The 26,763-nt window shown below is 39.6% G+C and overlaps 2 protein-coding genes across 2 annotated transcripts in view; one reads left to right on the forward strand and one right to left on the reverse strand.

Annotated features, from left to right (window-relative positions):
- The first annotated feature begins 1,107 nt into the window (after positions 1–1,107).
- Positions 1,108–6,879, forward strand: LOC140734035 (lectin-like). The gene is made up of 4 exons (XM_073057614.1): positions 1,108–1,332; positions 2,802–2,942; positions 5,109–5,220; positions 6,794–6,879. The coding sequence occupies exons 1-4, from the start codon at positions 1,108–1,110 to the stop codon at positions 6,865–6,867; spliced, it is 552 nt and encodes a 183-aa protein (XP_072913715.1). The 3' UTR covers positions 6,868–6,879.
- A 3,316-nt stretch (positions 6,880–10,195) lies between these two features.
- Positions 10,196–26,763, reverse strand: part of LOC140734819 (protein mono-ADP-ribosyltransferase PARP12-like) — a 61,895-nt gene continuing 45,327 nt past the window's right edge. The window contains exons 10-12 of the mRNA XM_073059388.1: positions 18,943–19,073; positions 15,255–15,409; positions 10,196–11,536 (exon numbers count right to left, since the gene is read on the reverse strand). Of these exons, the coding sequence (XP_072915489.1) occupies positions 11,262–11,536; positions 15,255–15,409; positions 18,943–19,073 (561 nt within the window). The 3' untranslated portion in view covers positions 10,196–11,261. The remainder of the gene's footprint in view (positions 11,537–15,254; positions 15,410–18,942; positions 19,074–26,763) is intronic.

Here is a 26,763-nt window from a genome sequence, read left to right on the forward strand (position 1 = left end):
GAGGGGGCAAGGGGGCTGTTGGGTGGCAGTTTATGAGGTGGAGGTCCACTCCTGAGCTTGCAGTGCTTTCTGTCACTACATGATGCATTCAGGAACAATGATATGTCCCATTACCTTTCCATTTGGGTTAGCCTTGAAATATCTCCGGTCTGTTCATATTCCCGGTGATGTTCAAATCGGAATATCCTGTAACATCTCTTGCCATAATAAATTTCTAATAGTGATTCACATGCATGATAAGCAGCTTCTCATTATTACTTTCTGCTCATTAATAATCCCATTTATGGAACATACAGACGTTATTAAATTGCTTAATATTTTAAAGTATATTTTGTTTTTAAATTATATTAAATATAAAGTGTATTATATTACTGTATTATTTGATTTGATACTAGTTTACTCAGTATTTACAAATGATTCATATAATTTCTATTTTAACATCTTTTTTCTTCCAATTTAAACTATATAACTGCGTAATTTTTGAAGCATTCTGAAATGGAATATTGACATTAGCTTGAATTTAGCTTAAGTACAAAGACTGTTGCTTTTAGTAACAAAATGCTTCTGGGATTTCTGGTGATTTTTTTTTCAATTTGTTTATTTTATTTAACAGCAACTGTCAGTATTCACAATATAGCAAGTCGATTGAACGAGAAACAAGTGCCAAGTCGTCGTCCCCATTTACCCGACAACAAAGCTCAAGTGAAGTTGCGTCCTCGTGCTTCTCCTTTCCATGAGAAATACAACTTAATGAAACCTCATGCCTATCCTGTCCTTCCACCTCAAAACAAGGCATTAGGATCTTACTCCTATCCCACATCTCCTTCCCACCACCTTCACCCTTTTTATTCTCAGAAGAAGCCAACCCTCACTAGAGATTTTGCCCATCCTCTGTTCGTACCATCAACTCAAAATCATCCAATGTTCAGCAATCTACTCCCACCAGACACCAAACCACACCAGATCCCTTTCTCTTTTCCTTTCCCTGCTTTCATTCCCAAGAACCACAAAAAGGCATCTTATCTTTTTCCTGAAGTGGAACTTTATCCCCCTTCAGAACACAGATCGGAAACGGAATTCTCTCATTCCTCAGATTATGTGACAAAAATGGCTGCTTATCCTTCTCTAGAGGACGAGATAGAAAAAGAATTTGATTGTTCCGCAGAGGATGAAACAGAAAAAGCAAATTCTTCAGAGAACAAGACACCAAAGAAGTCTTCACATGATGCCCAGATCTTCCAAACACCTTGCTTAGTAGGGTGGGTTTATAACCGTGACTTATCTACCTGTTACAGATACTACCATACCAAAAAGAACTGGATTCAAGCTGAGGTAAGAGCCACAACTACTCATTTGCTTCCTCTTTAAAAGAAAAGGCTCATCTGTTCATTCTAACGGGAAAATCGTATTTATGTCTATATAGATAGCTCATGTCAAAAACACATGCAATATTATCTTGCCGTTATGCTGATTATTAGAAACAAGGAAAATTTTGGAATTTGTATGGGCCTGAAACCCAACCCAATCCCCACACCCATGGAGAACAGAGATTGCAAGTCTAATGGTAGGCTTTTTCACCAAGGGAAAGTAAAAAGACTGAACATGCTGTTAATACAAGGCTAAATAATGCTGATTGGCAAGGTTGAAGATTCAGTTCCCATTTTTAGGATGGGGTCCCCACAGTGGGGACAAGGGAACAATGAGCCCAGTGGTAAATGCTGCTTGGGTCCATTGCAAAGAATAATTAGTGAAACTGGTGTACAGTGGACCACGAGGGACATGTTTACACCTACAGGAGAGGAAGGAACAGACAGGAGTGGCCACTGATAGAACAAATTAGCCATTGGTAAGGTCAGAGTTTGGGATCATTTAAAACAACAAAGAGTTTTGTTTTTGAAGTGGATTACACAATTCCTAAAAGCAAAGAAGTTATTCTTGAAAGGTATTATTAGCTGTTAACGTGTTGAGGAACTTTTTTAATGAAGGGGCAGTGGATACTTGGAGACCAATATTACATGCAGTTAAAATACTGGTACTAAGTAAATTCATCTGAAAATTTAAGAAATACACATCTACATGGAGAGAGATTATGTGGAGATTAGAACTTGGAATATGTTAAGACATGGCAAGCACCACAGATGCTTTCAAGAAAGGTTTTAGGTTAACCCCTGGGAGCAAAACAATGGGTTAGGCAGATGAACTCATAAGGGTGGAAGGAGACTTGAGTAAAGCATAGAGCACTACAACTCTTTGGCCTGGTATCTTGTCTTAATTTTTGTCCAGTAAGAAATTAAATATCAGGTCGTTGAACCAGAGGCACCTGCTGGCTGTCCCGGGAAGCTCTCTATCACAGAAGCTTGACAACACCAGGAAAAGGGCAGCAGCTGGTGGGGGACAGTGATCCATGAAAGCAGGAGCAGAATGAGGGGTCAATGATGGCAGAGGGAGGGGGAGGGGGAGTGCTTTAGGGTCATTCAGACAATTCCACTGTAATCCCAGTCACAGCCATCAATCCCTTCTGATGCTGAAGGGGAAATAAGGGGCAAGGTTAGTACAAAGTTTTCAGCAGCAAGACTAGTTGAAGGACAGAATGAAGGGTATAGTTGCCATCCATACGTACATTTCCATTAAGCAATTTTATTCCCATGATTTTATTTTCATGAGAAGCCCTTTTTAAAGAATTTATCTTTCTTGTATTACTGGTTTTGTCTTAGGTAGCACAAAGCACAGTAAACGATTGACGTTGCTTAACATAATCAATGGAAAGGAAAGTTCTGAAACTATTTTCTTTTGACTTGAAGATATATTGCCAAATGTATGCACCGGGTGGTCACCTTGCCTCCATACACCGGGAAGAACACAATCAGTTCATTCAGGATTTGATAAAACGTAACAACCCAGCACAGACCAGCACTTGGATTGGTCTAAGCGATTGCCACAAGGTAAAGGTGATTGTGTTATTGTAGCAAAATGGTCTAGTTTCAGTAGTAGTTCAGCTGAACGTACTTTATTATCTAGAACATAGAACCTAGAAACTACTGCACATTACAGGCTTCTTAGCCCATAATGTTGTGCTGACCATGTAACCTACTCTAGAAACTGCCCAAAATTACCCTATCGCATAGCCCTCTATTTTTCTAAGTTCCATGTACCTATCTAAGAGTCTGTTAAAAGGCACTATTGCATCTGCCTCTACCACCATTGTTGGCAGTGCACTCCACACACCCACCACTCTCTGTGTGAAAACTTTCCTTGACATCCCCCCCCCCATACCTGCTTCCAAGCACGTTAAAACTATGCCCCCCTTGTGTTTGCCATTTCAGCCCTGGGTAAAAGCCTCAGGCTATCCACTCGATCAATGCCTCTCATCATCTTATACACTTCTATCAGGTCACCTCACATCTTCCTTCACTCCAAGGAGAAAAGGCCGAGTTCACTCAACCTACTCTCATAAGGGAAAAACTATCTTTGATGTTCAGTGAGCAAGAAAATGTTGAATAAAACAACTGAATTAATGATCTGAAATTTCACGTACTCACCCATCAAAAACCTCACCTGCCTGTCTCCATCTTGAAAGGACTTCCCATTCTCGCTGGCACAGAATAGGCCAAGGAAGAATAACAGGGGTAGGTCATAGAATAAAATGGCAACTTGATAGGTGTGGAAGGACATTAATTCAAAAGTTATAACACAAGAGAGTATACTCAAATCAAATAAGCGTTTTTCTTAAACTGGAATTCTGTTTGACAAAGTTATAGGCTTCTTTATTAATATAATCAGCAGAGTAGAGAAGAGGAAAACAGTATATATTATATCTGGATGTTCAAAAGACATTTGATCGGATACCATGTAAAACTTTCCTAGGTAAAATGCAGGATCACCGGATACTATCATGCATAGAAGTTTAGTTCAAGAACAGAAAACAGAATGGGAACAAATGGGCAATTTTCAAGTTGTCAGGATACTGCTTGCAATGCCACGCGGCTGGGATTTGTCCTTTGGTAGGACAACACCAGCAGTAATCTGTATGATCTTGACTTTGAATCTGTGCGGCAGAATTTCATTACTGTACTGAGGAGCCACTAAAGATTGGAATTTAGAATAAATGGGATCACTTTGAGACAAAGAAGACAGAGAGATTGACAGGGAACATGCCAGGAGCCTCTGCCATTTAGCTGGAGCATGTAGAATCAGGGGTTCTTGACTTCAGGTGAAGATCAGCCATTAAGGATTGACTAAAAGAATTGGGTTCAAGGGTTGGGTTATCTCCCACTGGGAACTTTCAAGATTAAGCAATTTGGGCACGATTTGGAAAATGTGTAGGGAATGGGGATTCAAGGTTTAGGATCAGTCTTTATTGTAGCATGTGGCCAAGCTAGCTTGAGAGAATTTAAGATTTACTCCCTTAGTTTCTTATATGAATCATACCCAGATAATTTATGGCAACAGCTTATTTTCCCATCCAGTTGCTGCTGGACTTCTCATTCATCCATCCTTTGCCCTCTCATCTTCCTCTTCTGACTGGCCCGCTTGCTGATTCTCCTCAAATGTTTACTGACGGTGTCCAGTTGTACTGTACTCAACCACTGTACTGATCAATTGCTTGCCTGCAATCAGACCAGGGTGAGTCACAGTTGCTTTCTTTGAACTACCACCAATGAATGTAATTGTGACATAAACTTTATCTAATAGCATGCACTTTGACTCTATGTTTACTCAGTTTTAGTTTGAACTTGTGGTTTTAAATGACACGAGATAGAAATGTACATGTGTTAGGATCTGTTCTACAATTCTATCTTCTCTACCGGAAAGATTATGCTCACCATCTTTCCTACAACTATGCCCAATCTCACAGTATGTTCTTCAACCTCTGTCTAGCACCTTTAGCTCTGTCTACTTTGCCTCAAAATTGTCCTTCGCCCAGTTAAAATCCACACCATGGGATTCCCTCCTTAAATACCTCCACCTCGTTCTTATAATAGTCACTGTAGGAGGACTCCCTACCCCTCCAAGTGGCATCGATGATCCTGAGCATCCCACTTTAAATGCGACACAAATGGCATGCTAATGAAAATTTACATTATTAATGATCCTTCTGCTTAATGAAGGAGGGTGTTTATCTCTGGACTGATGGATCGGCAACTGGTTTCACAAAGTGGAAGCATGACCGACCTAAGGGTAAAGAAGAGAGGGAAAACTGTGTAATCACTAATTCTGAAGGTACGTTGCAGTCGTGATTTTTGTTGATGTGTGTATGGATACGCAAGTAAATTTCAAAAGCTTGGAGGAGGGTAACCGATAAGCGAGGCAAAAACAAATGAACCCTCTCTCTCGATAGGCACTGGAGTTTTTCACAGCAGGAACTTTAAGGCTAAATACACCTGACCTCAACAACAGGAGGTGAACTGACGAACTCTGCTGTGATAGTGTTGAGCATTAGAATCTAATTTATCATACCTTTAGGACATTATCTTTCATAGATTGGCCTGAAAAATCGAGTTGCTACTTTTATGGTAGATGCATAATTAAATTAGTTGATCTGTCCTTATTAATATGACTCTTTGGAACACCAGTACCGAGGGCAGAACATTACACAATATTTTATTAAATAGTTCTCTTCAACTGCTCAGTACTGAGGCCAACTACAGGGTCTTTCCTGACGAAGGGTCTTGGCCCGAAACGTCGACAGTGCTTCTCCCTATAGATGCTGCCTGGCCTGCTGTGTTCCACCAGCATTTTGGGTGTGTTGTTTACAGGGTCTTTCCTTTCATTTGCTATCATTCAATATAATGACAAGATTCTGTATTAGGTTTATTGTGTGTTTATGTTCTAGTAATCCTTCTCATTTCAAAAGTATTGACACTTTCTGTACCAAATCACCATTTATTCAAAAAGTGGTTATCAGTTGTGATGAGTTTCTTATTTTAATTAAAGATCTCTGCAATTACTGCAGGATCTATTCCATTAGTCCTAGGACTATGTGGTCATGTTCCGAAGCATATGCTGCCATAAACCAATGGTATTCAGAACTTTAAGGAGAGCAGTCAAGATAATACTGTAAAATATTTGTTGATGCTTTGGCATTCCAGGAACCTGCAAAAATGCTAGACTAACAAAGACCCTCCACTGAGGTTGAGCATAGATAGAAAGACTGAATCAGTTGAAAATTAGTTGTGGGAATTGACTTTGAACTTCTCATGACCACAATTCCACAAGAAATTGGAACATAAATCATGTTTATAACATGGTAATTAAAATTACAAGGAGCATTATCAAAGAAATCTCAAGCCTAGAACTTCATCCATGTAAACTATGTTGCTTAAGGCGACCTATCAGTAAGCTAATGTATACTGCAAAAGGATAAGGATTCCTTGAGGAGTATCACAGCAACCCTTAACCTCATCGCCCCAATCCAGCCTGGCTTGTTTGTGATAGCGAGTCCATACTGTTTTCCTCCAGATCAGTGAAGCACAGTCAACCAAAATGATACTTTCTTTAGAACCTTCCCTGCAATGTCTTCGCAACTTCCAATTATTTATCCAGGACAAATGAGTATTGTTAGGGAGTTAGAATGCAAAAGAATTATGTCATAGAATCTAGTAAAGATGACTCGTTGGACTTGGTAGAAAGTACATTCCATTCACCTATCAGAAACCTAGTATCAAATATCCTAATTCAGTATTCACTTACAACAGAAGACATCTGTATATGTAAATGGGAGATTGAAAAGCAACACATACACGAAGGAGTATCTGAGCCATGTTTGTGACAAAATGTTAAATTATTCTTTCAGGCATTGGAGGCACATGGGATGACAGAGTCTGTTCAGATGAACTCCCATTTGTTTGTGGCTACAAACTCCTTTGAAGTCAAAATACTCAGTGGATCATGAATCAGACTGATTTACCGCAATGCTCATAACATAATTTGTAGCAATTAGAATTCACTTTCTCAGCACCAATTTAATAAAGAGAAATGCAAAATAAGTTGTTTTGTTTTAGTTTAATTTTCTGGCATACAGCTGCACCCAATTCCCTTTAAGTATTGAATCAGCAACAAAATGCCAGGCATATATTCAGACCTATTTGACACTTCCTATAAATTTGTAAAATAATGTAATTTTGATGTGCATGATTTTATAGGAAAACAGGAAACGAAAGGTGATTAAAACACCTTTGGTGTCATTTGTCCCATTAAAGGTAAATAGTTCAGCGCCCTGCCTGAGAAGTTGTTGCATAGGCTGAACTCATGATGTTGGGAAAGCTCCAACTTTTCTGTACTATAAACAAGAAAAGGCAAGAACGTTAACGAAGCTTTAAAAATGGAGTTTATTTTTAAAGAAAATAAATAAGTCATTGGGTAAGAATGAATTGGATAATCAATTGGCTGAAAGACCTCCTTCCTTGCAGGATTCTATGAAGTCATGCCCAGAAAAGACTGGTGCAGTGGAGTGATTATAAATTTAGTTAAGTAAGATGACGTGGGAAATACTGTATTCATTATTTTGTATTGTTATACAAAGGTTGGATTGTATAGGTTGAACTAAACTTGATTGTAACAGTTTCCAATGTATGCTCACTATGAAACAAAAGAGCAGAACAATTAATTGCTGGTCTTGTCTTCTCAGAGCTTGCTGCTGTCCCTTGAGAGATTGAAGAAAAACATTTCAAACACAAATATTTAAACACAAATGCTGTAAATACCAGGCAGATCAGGCCATAATAGTGGAAAGAAAATGTTCTGGATCAAAGTCCTTCTTGCAAAATGGAAATGGAGAAAAGGAAGCTTATAAACTTAGTAGGTCAAGTCTAATTATCAATCAATTATCATACATGAATACAGCCAAAGAGAACAGCGTTCCCCTGGGGCTAAGGTGCAAAACACAGAGCCAACAGTCATACACAGCACAAGACACAAATAGCACATATACGATAGCAAGTAAACATAGTCACACAAAGAAAATACTAAGTCCCTGAGTGATATGTCCATGTAAATAGATACTACATGAGTGTTATCGGCAAGAATAAATAGTCCTCAGCAGTCTGCAGATGAATGTTCACATGTACGCAATCCAACTTATCTTCCACCAAGCAAACACTGGGTGGCAGCACTGATGTGAGGGGCCTACCCCCAACCTGGTACGGATCTAGGCCGTACCTTCCAAATATCCGGACCTGACTTGCACTACCTTACTTTCCCTTTTCTATCCTCTAATTATGATTTATAATTTAATTTTTTATTATATTTACTTCGATTTGTACTTCAGAGAGTGCGAAGCGCAGAATCAAATATCGCCGTGATGATTGTACGCTCTAGTATCAATTGTTTGGTGACAATAAAGTAAAGTAAATGCCATGCCACACCGCCTCAGGCATCGCCTCTCCTGGGCGGCTGCAACAGGCAAGCCCACAGTTTGGGGCCTAGTCCGTGCTACAACTGAGGCCACGCAGCTCTCCCACCACCAGTCATTCCAATAAACAAGGGAAACAAACTTGCTGTATTTTGCATTACTAATGTCCAGCAGGGTCTTGTGATGGCAGAAGAAATGTCCAAGACAATCACGTCCAAGTGGCTGTTAGACTGCATACACCTTCGCACACTGACTCCAACGCCTTCCTGTAGCAGACAATGACACGGTCCACACCAAGTCCAGCTCACTGATGATCTAGACCTGCAGTATCTAAGTTCTTAATGTCCAGCATTATCTTGCGATCGTAAAAAAAGGCAAAAGCACCTTTGGTTGAACCCCGAGAGGCTGTGCGTCTGAATGCTCGACCATCTTACTGGAAGTTTATGTGGTGGGGAGAGGGGGGTGTGTGGGGATGGTGGGATGTAGCTGATAGGTTAAATCTGGGAATATGCTGTAAACAGGTTATCTGTTCACTCAGTGAATGCAGAGGGTGAGAACTCAGACAAAAAGTGGGAATTGCAAAATGCAGGTCAGTTCCGGCTGGGCATCTCCTTCACTCCTAGAGAAAGAAACAAAAAGGAAATACAGAAAACATGGTGGGCTATCATTACAGATGGCTGACCAATACAGACAAAGTTATCTGAAGCTATAAAATTCTGTAGTGAGTCCAGAGGGCTGACCTGGTACACTCTGCTGTTGCCTCCAAGCAACACTGCCCCTCTTAAGGCAATTTCCCTTGCAACGACAGTTCATGGCTACCAGGAGAAACGAAGAATTTCGGAGTTGTTTACTCTGATAATAAATGAACCCTTGAACCTTTAATGTTGTGCTAATTTGTTCACTGCTTCCCTTCCCACCATTCAGGGACTAAAATAATCTTTCCAGTTGAAGCAGCAATCCGCTGCACTTTACTCGTGTCCACAATGTACTGTCCTCTGTACTGGAGAAACCCAACACAGATTGGGTGATCACTTTGCAGACCACCTGTGCTAAGTCCACAGGGGTGACTCCCACTGACTTGCAATTTAATTCTCTAATCCACTCTCTCTCTCACTCTCTCTGACATATTGGTCTGTCAACTCTGGTACAGCCACCTCATTTTCTGCCAAGTGAGTACCTCTTGGACTCATTGTTGAATTCTACTTCTTCAGGTAATGTGATTTCTTGTTCGGTATCAGTCAGTAGTCTGTAATATTAGCTTTCTTCCCCCCACTCTGTGGGAGTAGGAGATGATCTGCACCTTGCAACTCCCACATTCCTTTGTCTATGTTCTCACCCTCTAACTACTCCCTTTCATTCAGTGACCAGATACTTTACAGCTTCCTCCCACAGTCACCCCATCCTTTTCTCAGCTTCACAAGCTTCTAGTGTCTCACTTTCATTTTTGACGGGGGTCTCTGACCTCAAGCATTGAGTCTGTTCCCCTTCCCATGGATGTGGCTTAACCACTAAGTATCTGCAGCATTTTCTCTTTTTCTTTTGTAGTAACACAGACCATGCAGATATTGTTACAATCCTAAGTCACGAACCGCATGGTAAACTGGTTGCACCATTGCAACCAAAGGCACCTGAATCAAGACCCGAAGGAGGAACTGTGAATTGCGACATAATTATTTAGTCAAGCAGCTTACAATTACCAATTCATATTTTATGCCTGTAAACCTTATGCATTGAAAGATTAACTCCATAATATACAAGAACGTAGTACCCTGTTGATAATCAGTCAAATCAGCTGATGGTAATCCAAGAACATTTTCCATTTTTTTAAATACTTTAATAAAGTAACAAACATTCAGCACCAAATTGAACTCTTTAAAAATATTTCACCAAGATGCGGTAAATGCACGGAACTCTACAGGTGACAGTAAAATCATAATGTGAAAATGTAAAATTGAAACAAATACAGTCTCTTTATCAGCATCTTGACCCCATCAGATGGAGGAGAATATTTAGTAGATTTTCACAGCCAGAAATACCAGTCAAATAATTTTCATTCCAAGACTTGTGAAGGAAATGATAATTGTGTTATACAATAAAACCACTCCAATACACTGAACATGGTTACACATCAGTAAAAATTTTCAACAGCAAATATAAGCAATAAATCAAACAAACAAATGGGAAGTCACATATGCCAATTTAAAAGTCATCCATAGTATTAAAGATTCTCTCTCCCCGAATCAAAACCAAACTGTCACCAAAGATAAATTATTCAACTTAATAACTCTTCGTTGCTCCCCAAAATAAATATTATCCTGTGAGAAAGATCGAAAGGTTTGACACTAATTAAAGGCACATTGCAGATAACAGAGTAAATCCAGCTACACAGGACATTGATGAATTTTAGTGCTCATGCATTTTACTAAAGGAAGTTTGGCTAAGAACAAAGTTGGACCTGAGTAAAACAAATGTGGGGCTGCCACTCCAACCCTGCTGCCTTTTCTAGATGGTCAGCCGTTCAATTGGTGAATGGCGGTGGAGAAAGGGGGTTGGGGAGGGGGCAGGTGGCATGGGTAGGAAATCAGAAAAGGGATTCATCTTTAGTTGCCAGTAATAAACATGTAGGAGTTTTGTTCAGATTCTCTCACCCTCTGTTCAATTGTAGTCAGTGAAAGAGTATGTGAATAAGTATAATCACCAGCCATTACCCCAGCATTTGGAAGCATTGGGACAGGTAGTTTCTGATTTATGGCAGCAGTAACACAGGTTAATAAATAAGGTGCACAACAGTGCCAATTAACTACAACTGTGAAAATTAGAAAGCTTTGAATTCCTGTGAAGAGAACGCCGGTCGCATCACATTTTTGAGAATTACCCTCTATTTCAGTCAGTTTGCAGAAACATTTGACTTTTACGTTAAATTACTATCAAATTCTATGACATATTCTGGGTAAATCTGATATTTCTCAAATATAACAAAGATCGAGGGATCACTAACGTCGTCAACACAACTGTCATAAAGATTGAGCCTCTTGCCATCCTTAGACGGCAGCTGATTACAAGCTCTGTGCCCTTGAGCAGACACTCCTACCAGCACACGTGCCAAAAACATGATGCTGTGCTCTGTCGCAGATCCCGAGTACATGTCAAAGAAACAGCGAGATGCTTTCTCAGCAAAATGTACTCCTGTAGATGAAAATAAATTAATAAATTTGTTGTTGAAGTCAAAGAATGGAAAGAAATGGATTTCCAAAGGGCTTTTGATAAGGTACTACAAAATGCCTGTAAGTAAATAAAGACTAATGAGGTTGGGAGATATGCATGATAACAAATTGGTTATACAACAGAATTACTTAAGGACACCATTCATCTTTCTGACTCTGTGCCATCTCATTGTAGAGCAATCTAATCAATCCTTATTTTCCCTGTAGCCCTGCAACTTATTCTCTCTTGCGTGCCCATTTACTGTAATTGTTTTAACAGAAAACAGAGGAATGGAATATAAGCTTGTAACTTTCAAGTTGGCACATTGTTACTTGTGGTATCCCAGTTATTCACGTCACATGACATATATGAAAAGACTGATGCCGTCATATCCAAGTTAGCTTGGTGTTCAAGTGAACTTTAAGTAAGAATTTGCAAAAGAAATATACACAGGTAGAAGTGAATGAATAAGGTGACAGAATACATAGTGGCAAAAATACAGTTATTCACTTTGTATGGGGAATATTTATTTAAAAAGAATACATCTAGGTGCTGAGAATGTAGTGAGTGTGTGCGTATAGATGAAATTCTGCGCACTGGATCAGAGACTGCAGAAAATAATCATAGGTTTGTGGCGAACTGTTAGGAAAGAACATGGTTTGTTGGCCTTTATCTCTGAGGGCTACGGGTGAGCAGTGATGTGGGATTACAGAAGGATTATAGAATCGCGCTGAAATTGTATGGGATTTTGGTTAGATCATACCATGAAGTTGTCGGCACAAGTGTACTTATCTTGAAGTAAGCACCAGGAACAGTGTGAGAACTTGAAAATGACTCATCTACTGCTTTTCTCAATATTCTGTTCTATTACCAATCTGTTATCACACTGTTGTCACTTATTAAATGGACTGTAAGAACCCACACTCATTTGTCACTCACACTTAATTTACAAACGTTTGTACTTGTGCACAAAGATAACAGTCCCGACTCTGTCACTAAGGTGTCTGATGTCTGAACAGGTCCGCCGTTTTACAAAGAAATTGACTTGGTAGATACAGATATTGACCCAATAGCAACTTTGTGCACTTCTGAATCCCATCATTTGCATATTTAAATATTAATCATAATATGTATTTCAGGTTTTAATAACCAATTAACTCTACATGTTAAAGGCCAATAATACTTGAGAATTAGTAAGATAACTGTCCACTAGTAAGTGTTGCCCTAGGATCCTTCATTTACATCTTTATCTTGTCTTGGTATGCTTGGTGACCCTGGTTCCCAGGTTTGGATGGAAAGGCTGTACAAAGGAGAGTTGGGCTTTCAAGTGCTGTGTTCAGCTGGGGCAGCTGTACTATTCTGCATACTGTCTCAGTCAGCTCATCACACAGAGAAGGTTGATCAAAGAGAAGTCCAGCTCTCAAAGGTTTGCTTCAGCTTGAGAGTGTACAGTGTCTGCACTCTGTTCTATCAGCACACCCTTGCCTTGCTGCAACTTCCGCTACACAGGTTCCAGATTAGTTTGTTAATTTCCTGTGTTAAAGGACTGTGCTATCACGCTTGTTGGAGATTTCCCAGTATACATGAGTTTGGAAGAGTGAAAGTTTGTTTCCTTGAGATGTACACAATTCCAAGGGAATTTGGCAGGATTGTTGTTTTTTTGGGTGCTTAGAACTTAGGGAAAGAGGGTTGGCCACTGGGAGATGGGCTGACTTTTATGCGGAACCTAGTGAATATTTGTAATATTTTATTTCAGAGAGAAGTTGATGCTCAGTCACTGAAGTTCATTCCCCTTGCCCCACCCACCCAACTTCCTCCCAAACTGGTTTCACCTATTACCTGCCAGCTTGATCTCCCTCCCATCTCCGCCTTCTCACTCTTGCTTCTTTAGCCATCTTTTACAGTCCTGTTGAAGGGTTTTGGACCTAAAGTTTGGCTGCTTATACCTCTCCCCAGATTCTGCCTGACCTGCTGAGTTCCTCCAGCACTTTGTGCGTGTGCCCATCTGCAGAATCCCTTGTGGTTAGTCACTGAACTTATGTAGGATTGGGTGAAGACTTGAGAAGACATATAGCCTGCTACTGGAGTGAAAATAAATTAAATTTCCATGCTCCTACTCTCTTGAAGATTTTATTGTTCACATTTAATTCCTAAACCAATATTTAATTTCCTGAAAGAAAATCTGGCAGAACCACTTAGATTACTGCAGGCAATAAAATGAAACTCCAGAATATACATATTTATGTCTATATATTACAGAAACACCAATAAAGAATCTTTCTACCCTTCTATATCCGAGTGGCCAAGGACAGATAGAGATGGAGGACCTTCATTGCAGCCCTAAATACCAATGGCAGAATGGGTGGGGGGAGAGAAGAGAGAAGCGAGAAGTAGGAGAGAGAGAGAGATTATATATATATAGATATTAAAAAGATTATAATTATATTTTCTATAAAAGAATAGCTTCCAGCACAATTGAATCTGTCAAACACAGGGGCATTTGGAACCAGCATCATTTCATATCTGGAGTGCTGCAGGAGATGCCAGATTCCTACTTCCTGCACCCTTGGTCACACCTACGTTACAGTGTGGAGAGAGGTCAGCTCAGTACATTGGGATGGCTTCACTCTTCCTGCTCACAATTGTGTGATGACATCACTAATGACCCTTTCTGCTCACCTAGGAGTAAACGGTGGAGAATAGAGGTGTGGTGAACTACATATACCTGTCTGGACACGCCCCCCCCCCCCCCCCGCTGACTGCTCCTATGGCTCCTCCCACAGACCCCAGTATAAAGGCAATTGGAGGCACTGCCCCTTCCTCAGTCTCCAGGATGTTGTGTGGTGGTCGCTTGCTGCTTGTGCTTTCTTCCAGCCAATAAAAGCCTATATCTCGCCTCACGTCTCCGAGAGCTATTGATGGTGCATCAAGAGGGCATCATGCTTCTGGCACTGAGTTCTCCCAGGTTAAGCAAAGCAGAAATAAATGCAAGCCATTCTAAATTTGCCTTGAGAAGAGCGCTTCCTATATAAACTGCCACATGATTGGAGGGCTCTAGCACCACCTTGGAACAGTTTTGTCCGAAGACCCATGTTTGCAGTGATCTGGGTTGAGACACCCCATATAATTTTATTCTAGATTTGACAGCAATATTATTAAATGATGTCTGTGAATCATTGTCAAATCATGCAATTCTTCTAAAAGATACAGATTGTTATCCAAAACATTATCTAATGCTTTGCTTTATTTTGGACCTATCACATGGAAACAGGCTCACTCCCAGTTATTTAGGTATGATCTTAACAGTAAGTGCCAATCAGAAATTTAAGCCTGGAAACACAGGAAATAAAAATAACTCCATCATTATTCTAGCTTCCATTAGTGACGTGGGGTGAGAATCAAGACTAAACTTTCCTTTCCTCAAGTCCTACAATGGCAAATGTAATTACAGTAGGGATTAACAAACCTATTGAAACTGATCAAGGTCTAATCATATGTTCACTGGGAATGAGCATTGTCTTATGTCATTTATTATTAGCTTTGTGCAGTATTCTCTGCCTTTACTCTAAGATGATTCAAGAAAATCACAATGGTGAAGGTTAAATTACAATTTAGCCAGATCTATATATCTGACATATCCAGTATTATTTTGTAGGTTTAATTGTGAAATGTAACAAAAAAGGAATGCTACAGTACCAACCTTTGCCATATAGAGATCCAGCTTCTGCCATGATTCCCCAATCAAAGTTCTGGGAGCAAATGGCATCAACAATTGCAGGAGTAGTGATCCCGTGAAAAAGAAGGCGTTCGTTCACATTCCGAGCTCCGTTCAATTTCCTCATCTGCTCCTTTTTCCTGAGAAGCCAAATACAAATTCAATGCAATAAATTTCCTGAAGTTATTTCCAAGAAATTCATTTTGAGGCTCTTAGTAAGAAGTACCAGATCTTTTGCAATCACACTGAACTTGACTTTCTCAGTGTTGGATTTGGAGTTGTTTTGATTACCACTGTGATATTAGGTTTTATAAAAACAAAGAAAAGCTAAGAAAGAAGGAGAAAACAAAAGTTGTGGTTGTCTTATACAAGTTAGACAGATAAAGCACATTCCATTGACAAGAGATAGACCATGAAATAGTCAGGTTCAGCGGAATGATACAGGCTACAGGGAAACTTCTAGCAAAATATGAAATCAGCTATACTACAATTACTGAAAGTTCTCTTTAAAATATACGATAAATACACACATACAGATGACATAGATTAAATATAAGCAAGCACAGAAAAATGTAAAGTACAAGAAAAATAATGTTACACTAGTCTAACACCGAAGGCATGCTTGTATGTCTGCTGTAAATTACCCCATTGTGAAGGATAAATGGTAAGAGGAGAGGCATGTGAGAAAAAATTAATTATAGAGGATTGCTCTGCTGGGAGCTAGCTTAGATCTGATGGGCTGAGTGGTTTCCTTCTTTGTGATAATAGGTAAGCAAGCACATTGGATATTATAGTGTAGAAATAGCAGGGGCTCTGACAGACATATTTCAAATGTCATTAGAAACGGGGATGGTGCCGGAGGATTGGCGTATTGCTCGTGTGGTTCCATTGTTTAAAAAGGGTTCTAAGAGTAAACCTAGCAATTATCGGCCTGTAAGTTTGATGTCAGTGGTGGGTAAATTAATGGAAAGTATTCTTAGAGATGGTATATATAATTATCTGGATAGACAAGGTCTGATTAGAAACAGTCAACATGGAAATGTGTGTGGAAGGTCACATTTGACAAATCTTATTGAATTTTTTGAAGAGGTTACTAGGAAATTTGATGAGGGTAAAGCAGTGGATGTTGTCTATATGGACTTCAGTAAGGCCTTTGACAAGGCTCCACATGGAAGGTTAGTTAAGAAGGTTCAATCCTTAGGAATTAATATTGAAGTAGTAAAATGGATTCAAAAGTGGCTGGATGGGAGATGCCAGAGAGTAGTGGTGGATAACTGTTTGTCAGGTTGGAGGCCAGTGACTAGTGGTGTGCCTCAGGGATCTGTACTGGATCCAATGTTGTTTGTCATATACATTAATGATCCGGATGATGGGCTGGTAAATTGGATTAGTACGTATGCAGATGATACTAAGGTAGGTGGCGTTGTGGATAATGAAGTAGGTTTTCAAAGCTTGCAGAGAGATTTAGGCCAGTTAGAAGAGTGGGTTGAAGGATGGCAGAAGGAGTTTAATGCTGATAAGTGTGAGGTGCTACATTTTGGTAGGACTAATCCAAATAGGACATACTTGATAAATGGTAGGGCATTGAGGAATGCAGTAGAACAGAGTGATCTGGGAATAATGGTGCATAGTTCCCCGAAGGTAGAATCTCATGTGGATAGGCTGGTGATGATGGTCACCATCATCTATTGTTCTTCGAGACAGACAGATGCCAACCACCATATTCTGTATTCTGTTATTGTTTTCCTTTTCCTCTACCTGGATGTGCTGATCTATGAAATCATCTATCGGGGTGGCAATCAAACAAAAGCTTGTCTCTTTGTCTCAGTCCATGTGACGATAATAAATCAGTGACTAATTAATGCTAGCATGATCAGATTCATTTGCTTGGGTAGATTGTAGATGAGAACGTCAAGTAGGTTTATCTACTTGCATTGATTCACTTACTATTGAATCTGCAGAGCCCACCCAATTTAGTCAGTGGTAGTGCAACATTTTGTATCCTTACTACTTTCAGTCCTTTATCCAAGGGTTGTTCAGTCTGGAGGAGCACTGCTTCCTCAGCTGGGGGAGGCATTAATCAGATACATTGCCCATATACGACCCGGTGTATTCTATGCTGACGACACTGTGAGTTACATTCTTCCTATAGTGCTGCCACTTCCCAATTACACACATGTGAACAATTAACCTACTAACCTGTACACCTTTTGAACGTGGGAGGTAACCAGAGCACTGAGAGGAAACCCACATGTTCACTCGGAGAATCCTTATGGACAGTGTCAGAACTGAACCCAGGTTGGCACCGCAATAGCACTATGTAATCGCTACACTAGTATGCTGCTCATATTTGTTTGAGATTGGCTGAGGTTTTGTCAGGAATCATGCAGATCTTATTTTATTGTTTGTTTGTGGCTGCAAATGACCTTAAAGCTGTCAATTTTGCTGTTTTTTGTAGTGGCTGACCTAACTGGCTACCAGTACTAAAAACAGCTATGTTTCTACACACCAAAAGTTGATAGGTTATATTAAAGATAAATTTAATAAGAACACACTTTGCAAAGAAAAGCAGGATAAATAAAAAGCATTCAGGATAAATATATTCCAAAAGCTAACATGCAAGTGCTAAGCAAATGGGACTCTAGTGAATTCAGGAACAAAATTAAATTAAAAGGATATTTGACGAGTGGACATAGTGCATGGAGAAAGGAGGAAAGGTTCTCCGAGACACTTGGGAAAATGCAAACTAACTTAATATGTTAAGAGCAGAATAAGGTTGTAAGAAGATGAGGTAAAGAGTCACAGAAATAATATCATTGGAGCCATACTAGGTGATTCTTTGATTAAAACTGCTTCGATAAGAATAAAATCAGGCAAAGGTAGAAGGTAGTAGAGAGCTATCAATTAGCCAGTTGTTCCAAATACTGCAATGAAGTTAAAAAGGATCATTTACCATTGCCCCACTCAGTCTGGATGCAACTTAATGCCTCTTTGATGAGTTCATTTTTAATTATATGGCAGTGCAGAAACCTAATTATCGATATTGAAATCTGAAAATCATAATTGGATTAGATTTCAAACTGGGGATAAGCACAAAATAGGGAAAATTTTGGATGGCTACTTCCCAGAACTGAAATGAGAAGTCACAAACAACTCCAAAGGCCTCCAGCACAAGTTCTTAAAAACTTAATCATAGAAGTTTACATAAATATGAATGCAAGTTTATCATCTAGTTTGTAACTTGCTGAAATAGCCTTTTCCTATCCCAGATGTAAGCCACCCTGTGCTTTCCCAAAAATGATAGTTACAACCTACATATAGTTTGTATAGCAGCTCCAATGCTGAAACATTGGGCATTACAATTTATGTTAACATACTTAGTACAATTTTCTTTTCACACTTGCAATGATTTCTCTTCCACACAATGTGCTGATTTTTCCATTTACTCTGATCTTTAAAATCAGTAAAAATTTGATAAATATTTACCTTCATCACTGTGCTATGCTCAAGATATTTGTGAGAGCTTGTTATTTCTGTCTTTCAACTCCTTTTATACCACATTTAAATGTCTAATTCCCATTTTGCTACACTCTGTACTGTACATTTCTCATAAGAAATATATACTGTATAGGCAGACAGACACCACTGAGTAACATGACAACAATATACTAACCATTGAAATATTTCCCAAAGTCCAACGTTTTGGATTCTGTACATTTTCTGGATGTTGCTGGCTTGCATACTGCTCCGGAAGAGGGCCTGGATTTTCTTATACTCTTCAGATGATGGTAAGAGTTGAATACGCTGCGAAAAAGAATCCGGATCATCAGAGAACATGTAATAACACCAAACTTAACAGTAAACTTCACTCTGTAATCTCACATCGCCAGGAGGAGTGACTGCAGACATACTGACAGCCTGTTATTTACAGTCAGTAAAGCCATGCCACTCCAGTAATACTGCATTTCTACTTCAGTCAGCCCGCCCATTGAGTCTACGCCAGTGATTCCCAAAGTGGGCAATTTCAGCCCCTCCTGGGGGTGGTGGGTGTTTCTAAGGGGGCAGTGAAAATAAATAGGGTGATGGGGGGCACTTGGTTGCAAATGGAGCAGCTGAAGGATTACAGGGTTAATTTAAGAAATGAGTTACTAATTATATGCATTTTATCCTTAGTGCCTCATAATTGATTACAATGATCACATATTTACCTCATATGTTGCTAGCCCACTGTTCTCGTAGATTTGGTCAAACCACATTATAGTTGTTAAAATGCAATGTGACACTTTGGTGTTTGGCATGTAATGAGAAATCTGAACTGAAGAGGTTGTGTTAATTCTACATTATTGCCATTCACTACTGTAGTACAGTGTCAGCTAGTATGATTTCCACACTCTAATCACGCAGTGACGTAATTCCAGTGAATTAGCATTCAATAGAGTAAAGTCTTGACCACATTTCTTTAACCAATTACCCAACTGAGATATCGCTGCCCCACTTCATGTCCTTCAGGCAGAGGGTCCAGTTTTACCTGAGCTATGATGGCACCATAACGTTCCTCTTTATTGATTGCAGTGCTTAAGTTGGATTTAACCAACAGGCAGTTGACCGTGGTTGTTAATCCATAACAAAAATGGCAGAAGCAAACCAAACAAAAAAGAAGTATAGACAGTATAGTGTCGAGTATCTGAAATATGGATTTATAGCAGCGCCAGGCTACAAAGAGCAGCCAATCCGTTGGTTGTGTGAAAAAGTTATTTCAAATGAAGCAATGAAACCATCCAGGTTCCTTGAACATTTGAAGAGAATACAGTCTGATAAAGCAATAAAAACTTGGCTTAATTTCAGCCGATTTGTGAAAACCTTCAGAAACAGAAAACATTTGTCTGCACTTCACAACAGAACAGTGATGGTTTGTGTGCTTCATACAACATTGCATTGCTCATTGCTAAATCTGGAAAGCCCCATACAAGTAGAGAAGATCTGACACTGCCAGGAGTAAGGGAGGTTCTGAGTATGGTTTTGAATAACCCACCAGACCAAATGATTAAATAAACTCCGCTCAGCCACAAATAGATGAAATGTCTGAGAATGTGGAAGACACATTGTACAACGTACTTAGAACAGCAGAATCTGTTCTGCAGTCGGATGAGTCAATTTTGCCAAGCAATAAATCTTTGCTTCTTGCTTATGTATGCTTCATAAAAGATGAAAGCATGGTTGAAAAGTTGTTACTTGGAAACAGATTTGAAGGAAAAGTCAATATTTTGGGTTGCTGAATAATTTTTTTAAGAGAAGGACATCCCACTCACCAGCATTCTTGCTTGTGTAACCGATGGAGGACCATCAATGACAGGACACTACCTGTCATCATTATTACTTTCTTGAAAGAAGTTGTAACTACCATTGATTGCGTCACAATTAACATCTTGTAACAAGAAACTTAAATGATCAGGACAATCATTAAATACTGTTATCACAGCAGCAAATAAAATCAAGTCCCATGCTTTCAATTCTCAACTATTGAAACTGTGATGAAATTCATTTAAGACAAGTACTTCATTGAGTAATCAACTCAAGAATATTATGCATGACAGAACTGTCAGAAATGTTTGCAAAGTTTAATTAAATCAATTTTCAATTACAAGGAAATGATGTGAACCTTATTAAAGTCAAATCAATCATCTCCACATTTCTGTCTAAGTTAACCTATTTAAGTGCAGCTTTGGCCATTGCAACCTTTTTCAATTTCTGCCACTTGGAAGAGGAAGAAAGAATACTAAATGATGATCTTCAAGTTTACTGTACCTACCTAGGTGAGCTGCATAAGGACATGCCAAAGTGATTTCAGGATCTTTTCCTGATCCAAATTTCAGATTAGGCAATAAAACCATTCCTGAACACTTGTAATGAGGAATTGACAGGAAGGATGGAGGAAGAACTGATCTCGCTACAAAATGACTTTGACCTGAAGCCGAGGTTCAAAAAATCATATCAAGACTTTTGCAAGCGGAAAGCAATCTTTGAATGATATCCTGCACCATTGAAAAAAGGTAAAGATGTTCTTAATTGCCTTTCCAACATCATTTTTAGCGCAGCACAGTTTCAGTGTAGTCGGCCAACTTCTAATAAAGCAATGAAACGTGGGGATCTGAGACTCGTTCAGAGTGACATTCAGCCTGATGTTGAGAAGCTGATATCACTGCACCAAGCCCATCCATCTCACTGGAAGGTGAAAAAGCAATGAAGTAGTAAATAGTTGGACTACAAACATACACTGTGAAGTTGTTGAAGATAGTTTTTACTGTAATTAAATAATTATATTTGAAGCTTTAAATAGATATGAACAATCTTTGCAATTATTTGCCATTGTTTTGAATTTACAGCTCCTATGTTCTTTCACTGTGCATCATAAATCAAAATTCCTTCCAGTTTTTATGTAATGGTCAGAAAAGGAGAGAGGCTGCTGGGGATGTAGTCTTGGAACAAAGGGGGTTCTAATCCAAAAAGGTTTGGAAACCACTGGTCCACGCCATCTTTCACAGAATGTCATCTAATTGTATTTTGCCGATTATTTCCCATGTCACATGCTAGTCAACTCCTGCCTATTTTCCTGGCACGCATTATGTTCGGAGTAATTGACTGTAGCTAAATAACCTAATTTTGGTGTGAGAAGAAAATGGAATACCTGGAGGAAACTCACACTGTCATCTGGAGAACATGTAAGCTCCACACAAATAGCATCCAAGGTCAGGATTGAACCAGCTCACCAAAACTGGAAGGCAGGAGAACCAAATCATGTGCTACATGCTGCCCAGCTATCTTACTGTCCATGAACAGGTCAAGCAAGTGACAGATCTGTATATTTCCCAATACACAGGGAGAAGTTCCTTTACCTAGTGTCAGTAATTGGGAAATATGTTCCACTGTTTAGATGTATTGAACACTCAAAGTTCGGTACCAGACTATAATGACAAAATAATCTTTGAGCATCTGACAAGGATAAATGTAAAATGAGCAACTGTCTGATAGGCAATACTTTATAATATATACTTATTTTCTGAATCACTGATTATTTAGTAAATAGTGAAATGATTTCACCCATCCCTTGAAATGTACAAACTCTAAATCGGTTACCGTATCCTGCAGGGCAGCATCAGGCCTTTTCACTTCCCCACCAAGCATAATGCAGGGAAAGAACTGAAGCTCCAAGTGCACAGTCCTCCTGGTAGACAACCATGTAACAGCACAGCCATCTAATCAATAAATCAGGCAGTAATGCCTGCCATTTAACTGCAAACTCTGTATTGTCCTGAAGTGTTTCTTGAATTTTGCTCTTGGATATTATTTCTTCCTACTATCCACTTGGACAGAAGAAAAAAAATTATATTTATTTTTTAAATAGATCAAGAGTTCAAAATGACGTGGAGCAGGGGGATCTGGGGGTCCTACCACATGAAATGCAAGTTAGCATGTTAGTACAAGTAATTGACAAGGCTAATCGATTTTTGCTTTAATTGCAAGAGGTATCAAGTATAGAAGGTTTCATGCAATTTTACAGTAACACCAAACCTGGAAAACCATGTACAAATTTGGTCTCTATATTTAAGGAGGATATGCAGAGAAGCCTCATAAGCATAAATCCTGGGAAGAATGAAGAAAAATTGAGATTAGTTAGGCCTTTATTGATTAGAATTTGGAAGAATAGGAAGCAATCTGATGGAAACATGCAAGAAACTGAGGATTAACAAGGTAGATGCCGAGAGCATGCTAAGTGAATGTATCTAAAGCATAAGGGCAAAGCTTCAAAACAAAGGGCTGCCCACTGCAGACAGTAAAGATAGCTTTTTTTAACGTTTCAGAGGATTGTGAATTTTGGAACTTATGGTGATGTGGAAGCAGAATTGTTGAAAAAATTCAAAGAATAAACTGACATTTAAACTGCAAGGGAGTCATTGGATACGAGGAGAAAATTGGCAAGTGGTGCTGAGGCCAAGATGAAAGCAATCATGTTCTCATTTACAGTGTAGCAGACACCAGGGTTTAATAGTCCTACTCCTGTTTATAGTTCCAATTTTTCCCCATAGGAACCTAAGTGATCTCTTTGAAGCTGAACTGAAGATCTAGACCAAAAGGCATACAAGCAGAATTAGACCATCTAGTCTTCTCCACCATTCCATCATGGCTGGTTTATTTCCCTCTCATCCCCATTCACCTGCATTCTCCCCATAACCTTTAATTCCCTTATTAATCAAGAACCTACCATCTACCTATTGACTTGGCCTCCAGAACCATCTACGGCAATGAAGTCCACAGATTCACCACCCTCCGGTTAAAGAAATTCCTTGTCATCTCTGTTCTAAAAGAATGTCCTTGTATTCTGAGGCTGTGTCCTCTGGTCCTAGACTCCCCTACTATAAGAACCATCCTCTCCATATCCACTCTATCAAGCCTTTCAATATTCAATTGGCTTCAATGAGATCCTCCTTCATTCTTCTAAACTCCAGCATATACAGGCACGGAGCCATCACACAACTTGACTTTGCCTTCTGTAATTTATTCTTAAATGTGGAATATACTATTTTGTCTGTAACCGTGTGTACTTATGTTTTGTGATCCAGCTGGACAGCAAAGTCACGTATGCTGGTGCAAGCCTCAATCTGTAACATCAACCATCTGCTTGCTTCCCCAGATGCTGCTTGACTCAGTTGTTTCAGGTGTTTGTTGTTTTGCTTCCGATTCCAGCACCTGCAGTCTCCTGTCTCTCTAGGGTTGTATAATGTGCCTGTTTCTCCAACAACATAACAGTTTCTCAGGCATTCAGTCAGCCAAAGGTCTCAAATTGTAAATAGTGTGCTATCTTATAGCCAAAACAATTCCTTTCATGTCAATATTTGCTATGTCTCAATAGATACTGCAGACTTTAAAATTTCGGATTGGCGATATTTAAGGGTTTATAGGATATTGATGGCTCTTATTTGACACATTTTAGTTGAGTTTGCTGTATTGAAACTGAAGGATTTTTTTGGGCATTTTCAGCAATTATCTACATGGAATTTTAATTGCTAAGTGTCTCACCATGCACTCGTGCACCCACAATAATGGAAAGACAGCATTTCATGATGGAGAGGACAGGGATCATTGTATGAGAGGGTTTAGCACTTCAATGTTGAAGCAGAAGGGGAACATTGCTGTTCTGGCAGATTATGATTGAGAGTAGTTCTATATATCTTAGCCTGAGCACCATTCAACTCTTATCAAAGCAGTGGAAGTACTCTTTAAAACAAAATCCTGGAAGTGGAATGCAAAACTAATAACACAAGACCACAAAAAATGTGAGATGTTAGTGATATCCTGGTTTAAGATGACCTTACTAAAGGTGGGTGACATCTTACTGGCCATCTTCAAAGCAGGAAATTTGACTAAATACTCTACTAAAAACATTTTGATGTGGGAAAATTGTGATAAACGATCACTGCAAACAATGAAGAGGGGATCGAAGGTGAGGCTGATCCGAGGGTCGAGGCTTGTGGGTGCGAGACGGAGTTGGAGTATGATCGAGGTACGTATGAGTTTCTGGTGCGAGGTCAAGACATGTTTGATAAGAAGTCGGAGTTGGAGAGAGTGGAGCGGAGGAAAATTGAAGCGGAGCTGCTTCAGAGCCCATCCAGCTAAACCAGGAGCAAGGTAGGATCCAACAAGTGTCAGTCCAATTTGGAAACATCAAGTACGGGCCAGCCCAAAGAGTAGTGCTGCAGTGGGGCCCGCGTCCTAGTGCGGGGGATAACCCAGTGCTGAGACAATTTAAGCGCCGAGCCAGACGGTCTGATGGGACCCAAGCCAAGGATTGGGGCCATTTCTGCTCCACAATGCTTTTACTCCGCTCTTCTCAGCTCTGAAACTGAGGTTGTGGCATGCTCCGGTTGCTCTGGGCTTAGTGCCTGCGAGCTTCATGGCAATTTGCCCGGCTGTGTGATGAATGGAGACTGAGCATATGGGCCTGCTCCAGCTGCTCCGGGCTTTGGGCTTACAGGCTCTATTTTGTTCTAATTGCTGATGCTTGCTTTATTGTTTGCATGATTTTTTTTCTCTTCCTATGTGCATTGGATGTTGTTTTTTTTAGATTGGGTTCCTTGGGTTTCTTGCTTTGTGGCTCCCTGTAAGCAGGCAAATCTCAAGGTTGTATAATTCATACTTACGTTGATATACTTTGAAAAAATGTGATGATCCTGACAGACAATAGGCCAGAAGCAAATGGCTCACTAAAAAATCACACCAGCAGCTAAGATGGAAAATGCTTTGTTCAAAGACGTTCTATAGAAACTTGGGAATTACTAAACCTGAAGCCTTTAGAAACAGCTGAAAACTGAATTGAGGAAAGGAGTTGGAAACAGGTGTGAATTTCAGAGTACATTGTTTCACTAAAGATTTATTCTTAAATGAAAAATTTCGTGACATTTTGGATCATAATTAATGTAAAAGGCTTGTGCTTGAAATGGTAAATTATGAATTTCAGTCAATGGCGATGAGCAAACAAAACTGGCCATCTGAATTTGCTTGTACAATTGCTATGTTGATGGAAACATCAAATTAAATGTTTGGAGAATTTCATCTGACCACAAAACAGTTGGATAGTGGCAGTCCACAGTCCAAGAACTACTGTAGAGACTAAGGCGGCAAAACTGAGTCCAGAGTACAGGTGAGATCACTTCAGTGAGTTGCATTTGAAACAATGGCCATCATTCATCGATCTGTCATTAGATGAGGTGACAGCAGGATTGAATATAGTTGCAAATAAACAACCATGTGTGCGCTTGTTGATGGAAGTAGTCAGCAGTGCCCGACCATCAACATGAAGAAACAACTCTAACAACTCCAAGAATTTCCAAGCCATAATGATTAATGCCTTGCAAAAGATGGACCATTGCTGCGTAAACAAGATCATCTGTTGATTGCCAGAAGCACAGAAGGAGAAAATAGTCTCATTTTGGAACAAGTGTTTAGGAGATTCTGTGAGCAGAATGTGAAGTAGAAGAGAAATGTTTTGCAAGAAGAAATATATACAGCTGATGCTAATGTCCCACAGTGACTGAAGGGGAAAAAAAGTCATCACTAAACTCTGAAAGCATAGCAGAAGGAAGATTGTTTCTTGGATGCTGGAGGCTTATAGATAATTCCTTCCACATCTTGCAGTGGTGTTCAGACCACTGCTTCACATTTTGATAGAGGGTGAGAAATGCATACGGAGCCAGCAGTGACAAAGTGCATTTGCAGAAGAAGATTAGGAGGCAAAGCTTGTTTTGTTCACCTGAAGAACCTGCTGTGTTTATCTTTTACCCTAATAACAGCTCATAAGCTACTACTGGCATTAAAAGATTCCAAATCAATGATACAACTTTTACGTCTTTTTTACAATTGTAAGGCACTGCTGCACGTTAAGAACATAACGTTCTGCAGGTCTACCCCACCAGTGAGTTGCTCAATAATGTAGGAGATG

Source organism: Hemitrygon akajei, chromosome 10 (assembly GCF_048418815.1).
Source record: "Hemitrygon akajei chromosome 10, sHemAka1.3, whole genome shotgun sequence".
Lineage (NCBI taxonomy): Eukaryota > Metazoa > Chordata > Chondrichthyes > Myliobatiformes > Dasyatidae > Hemitrygon > Hemitrygon akajei.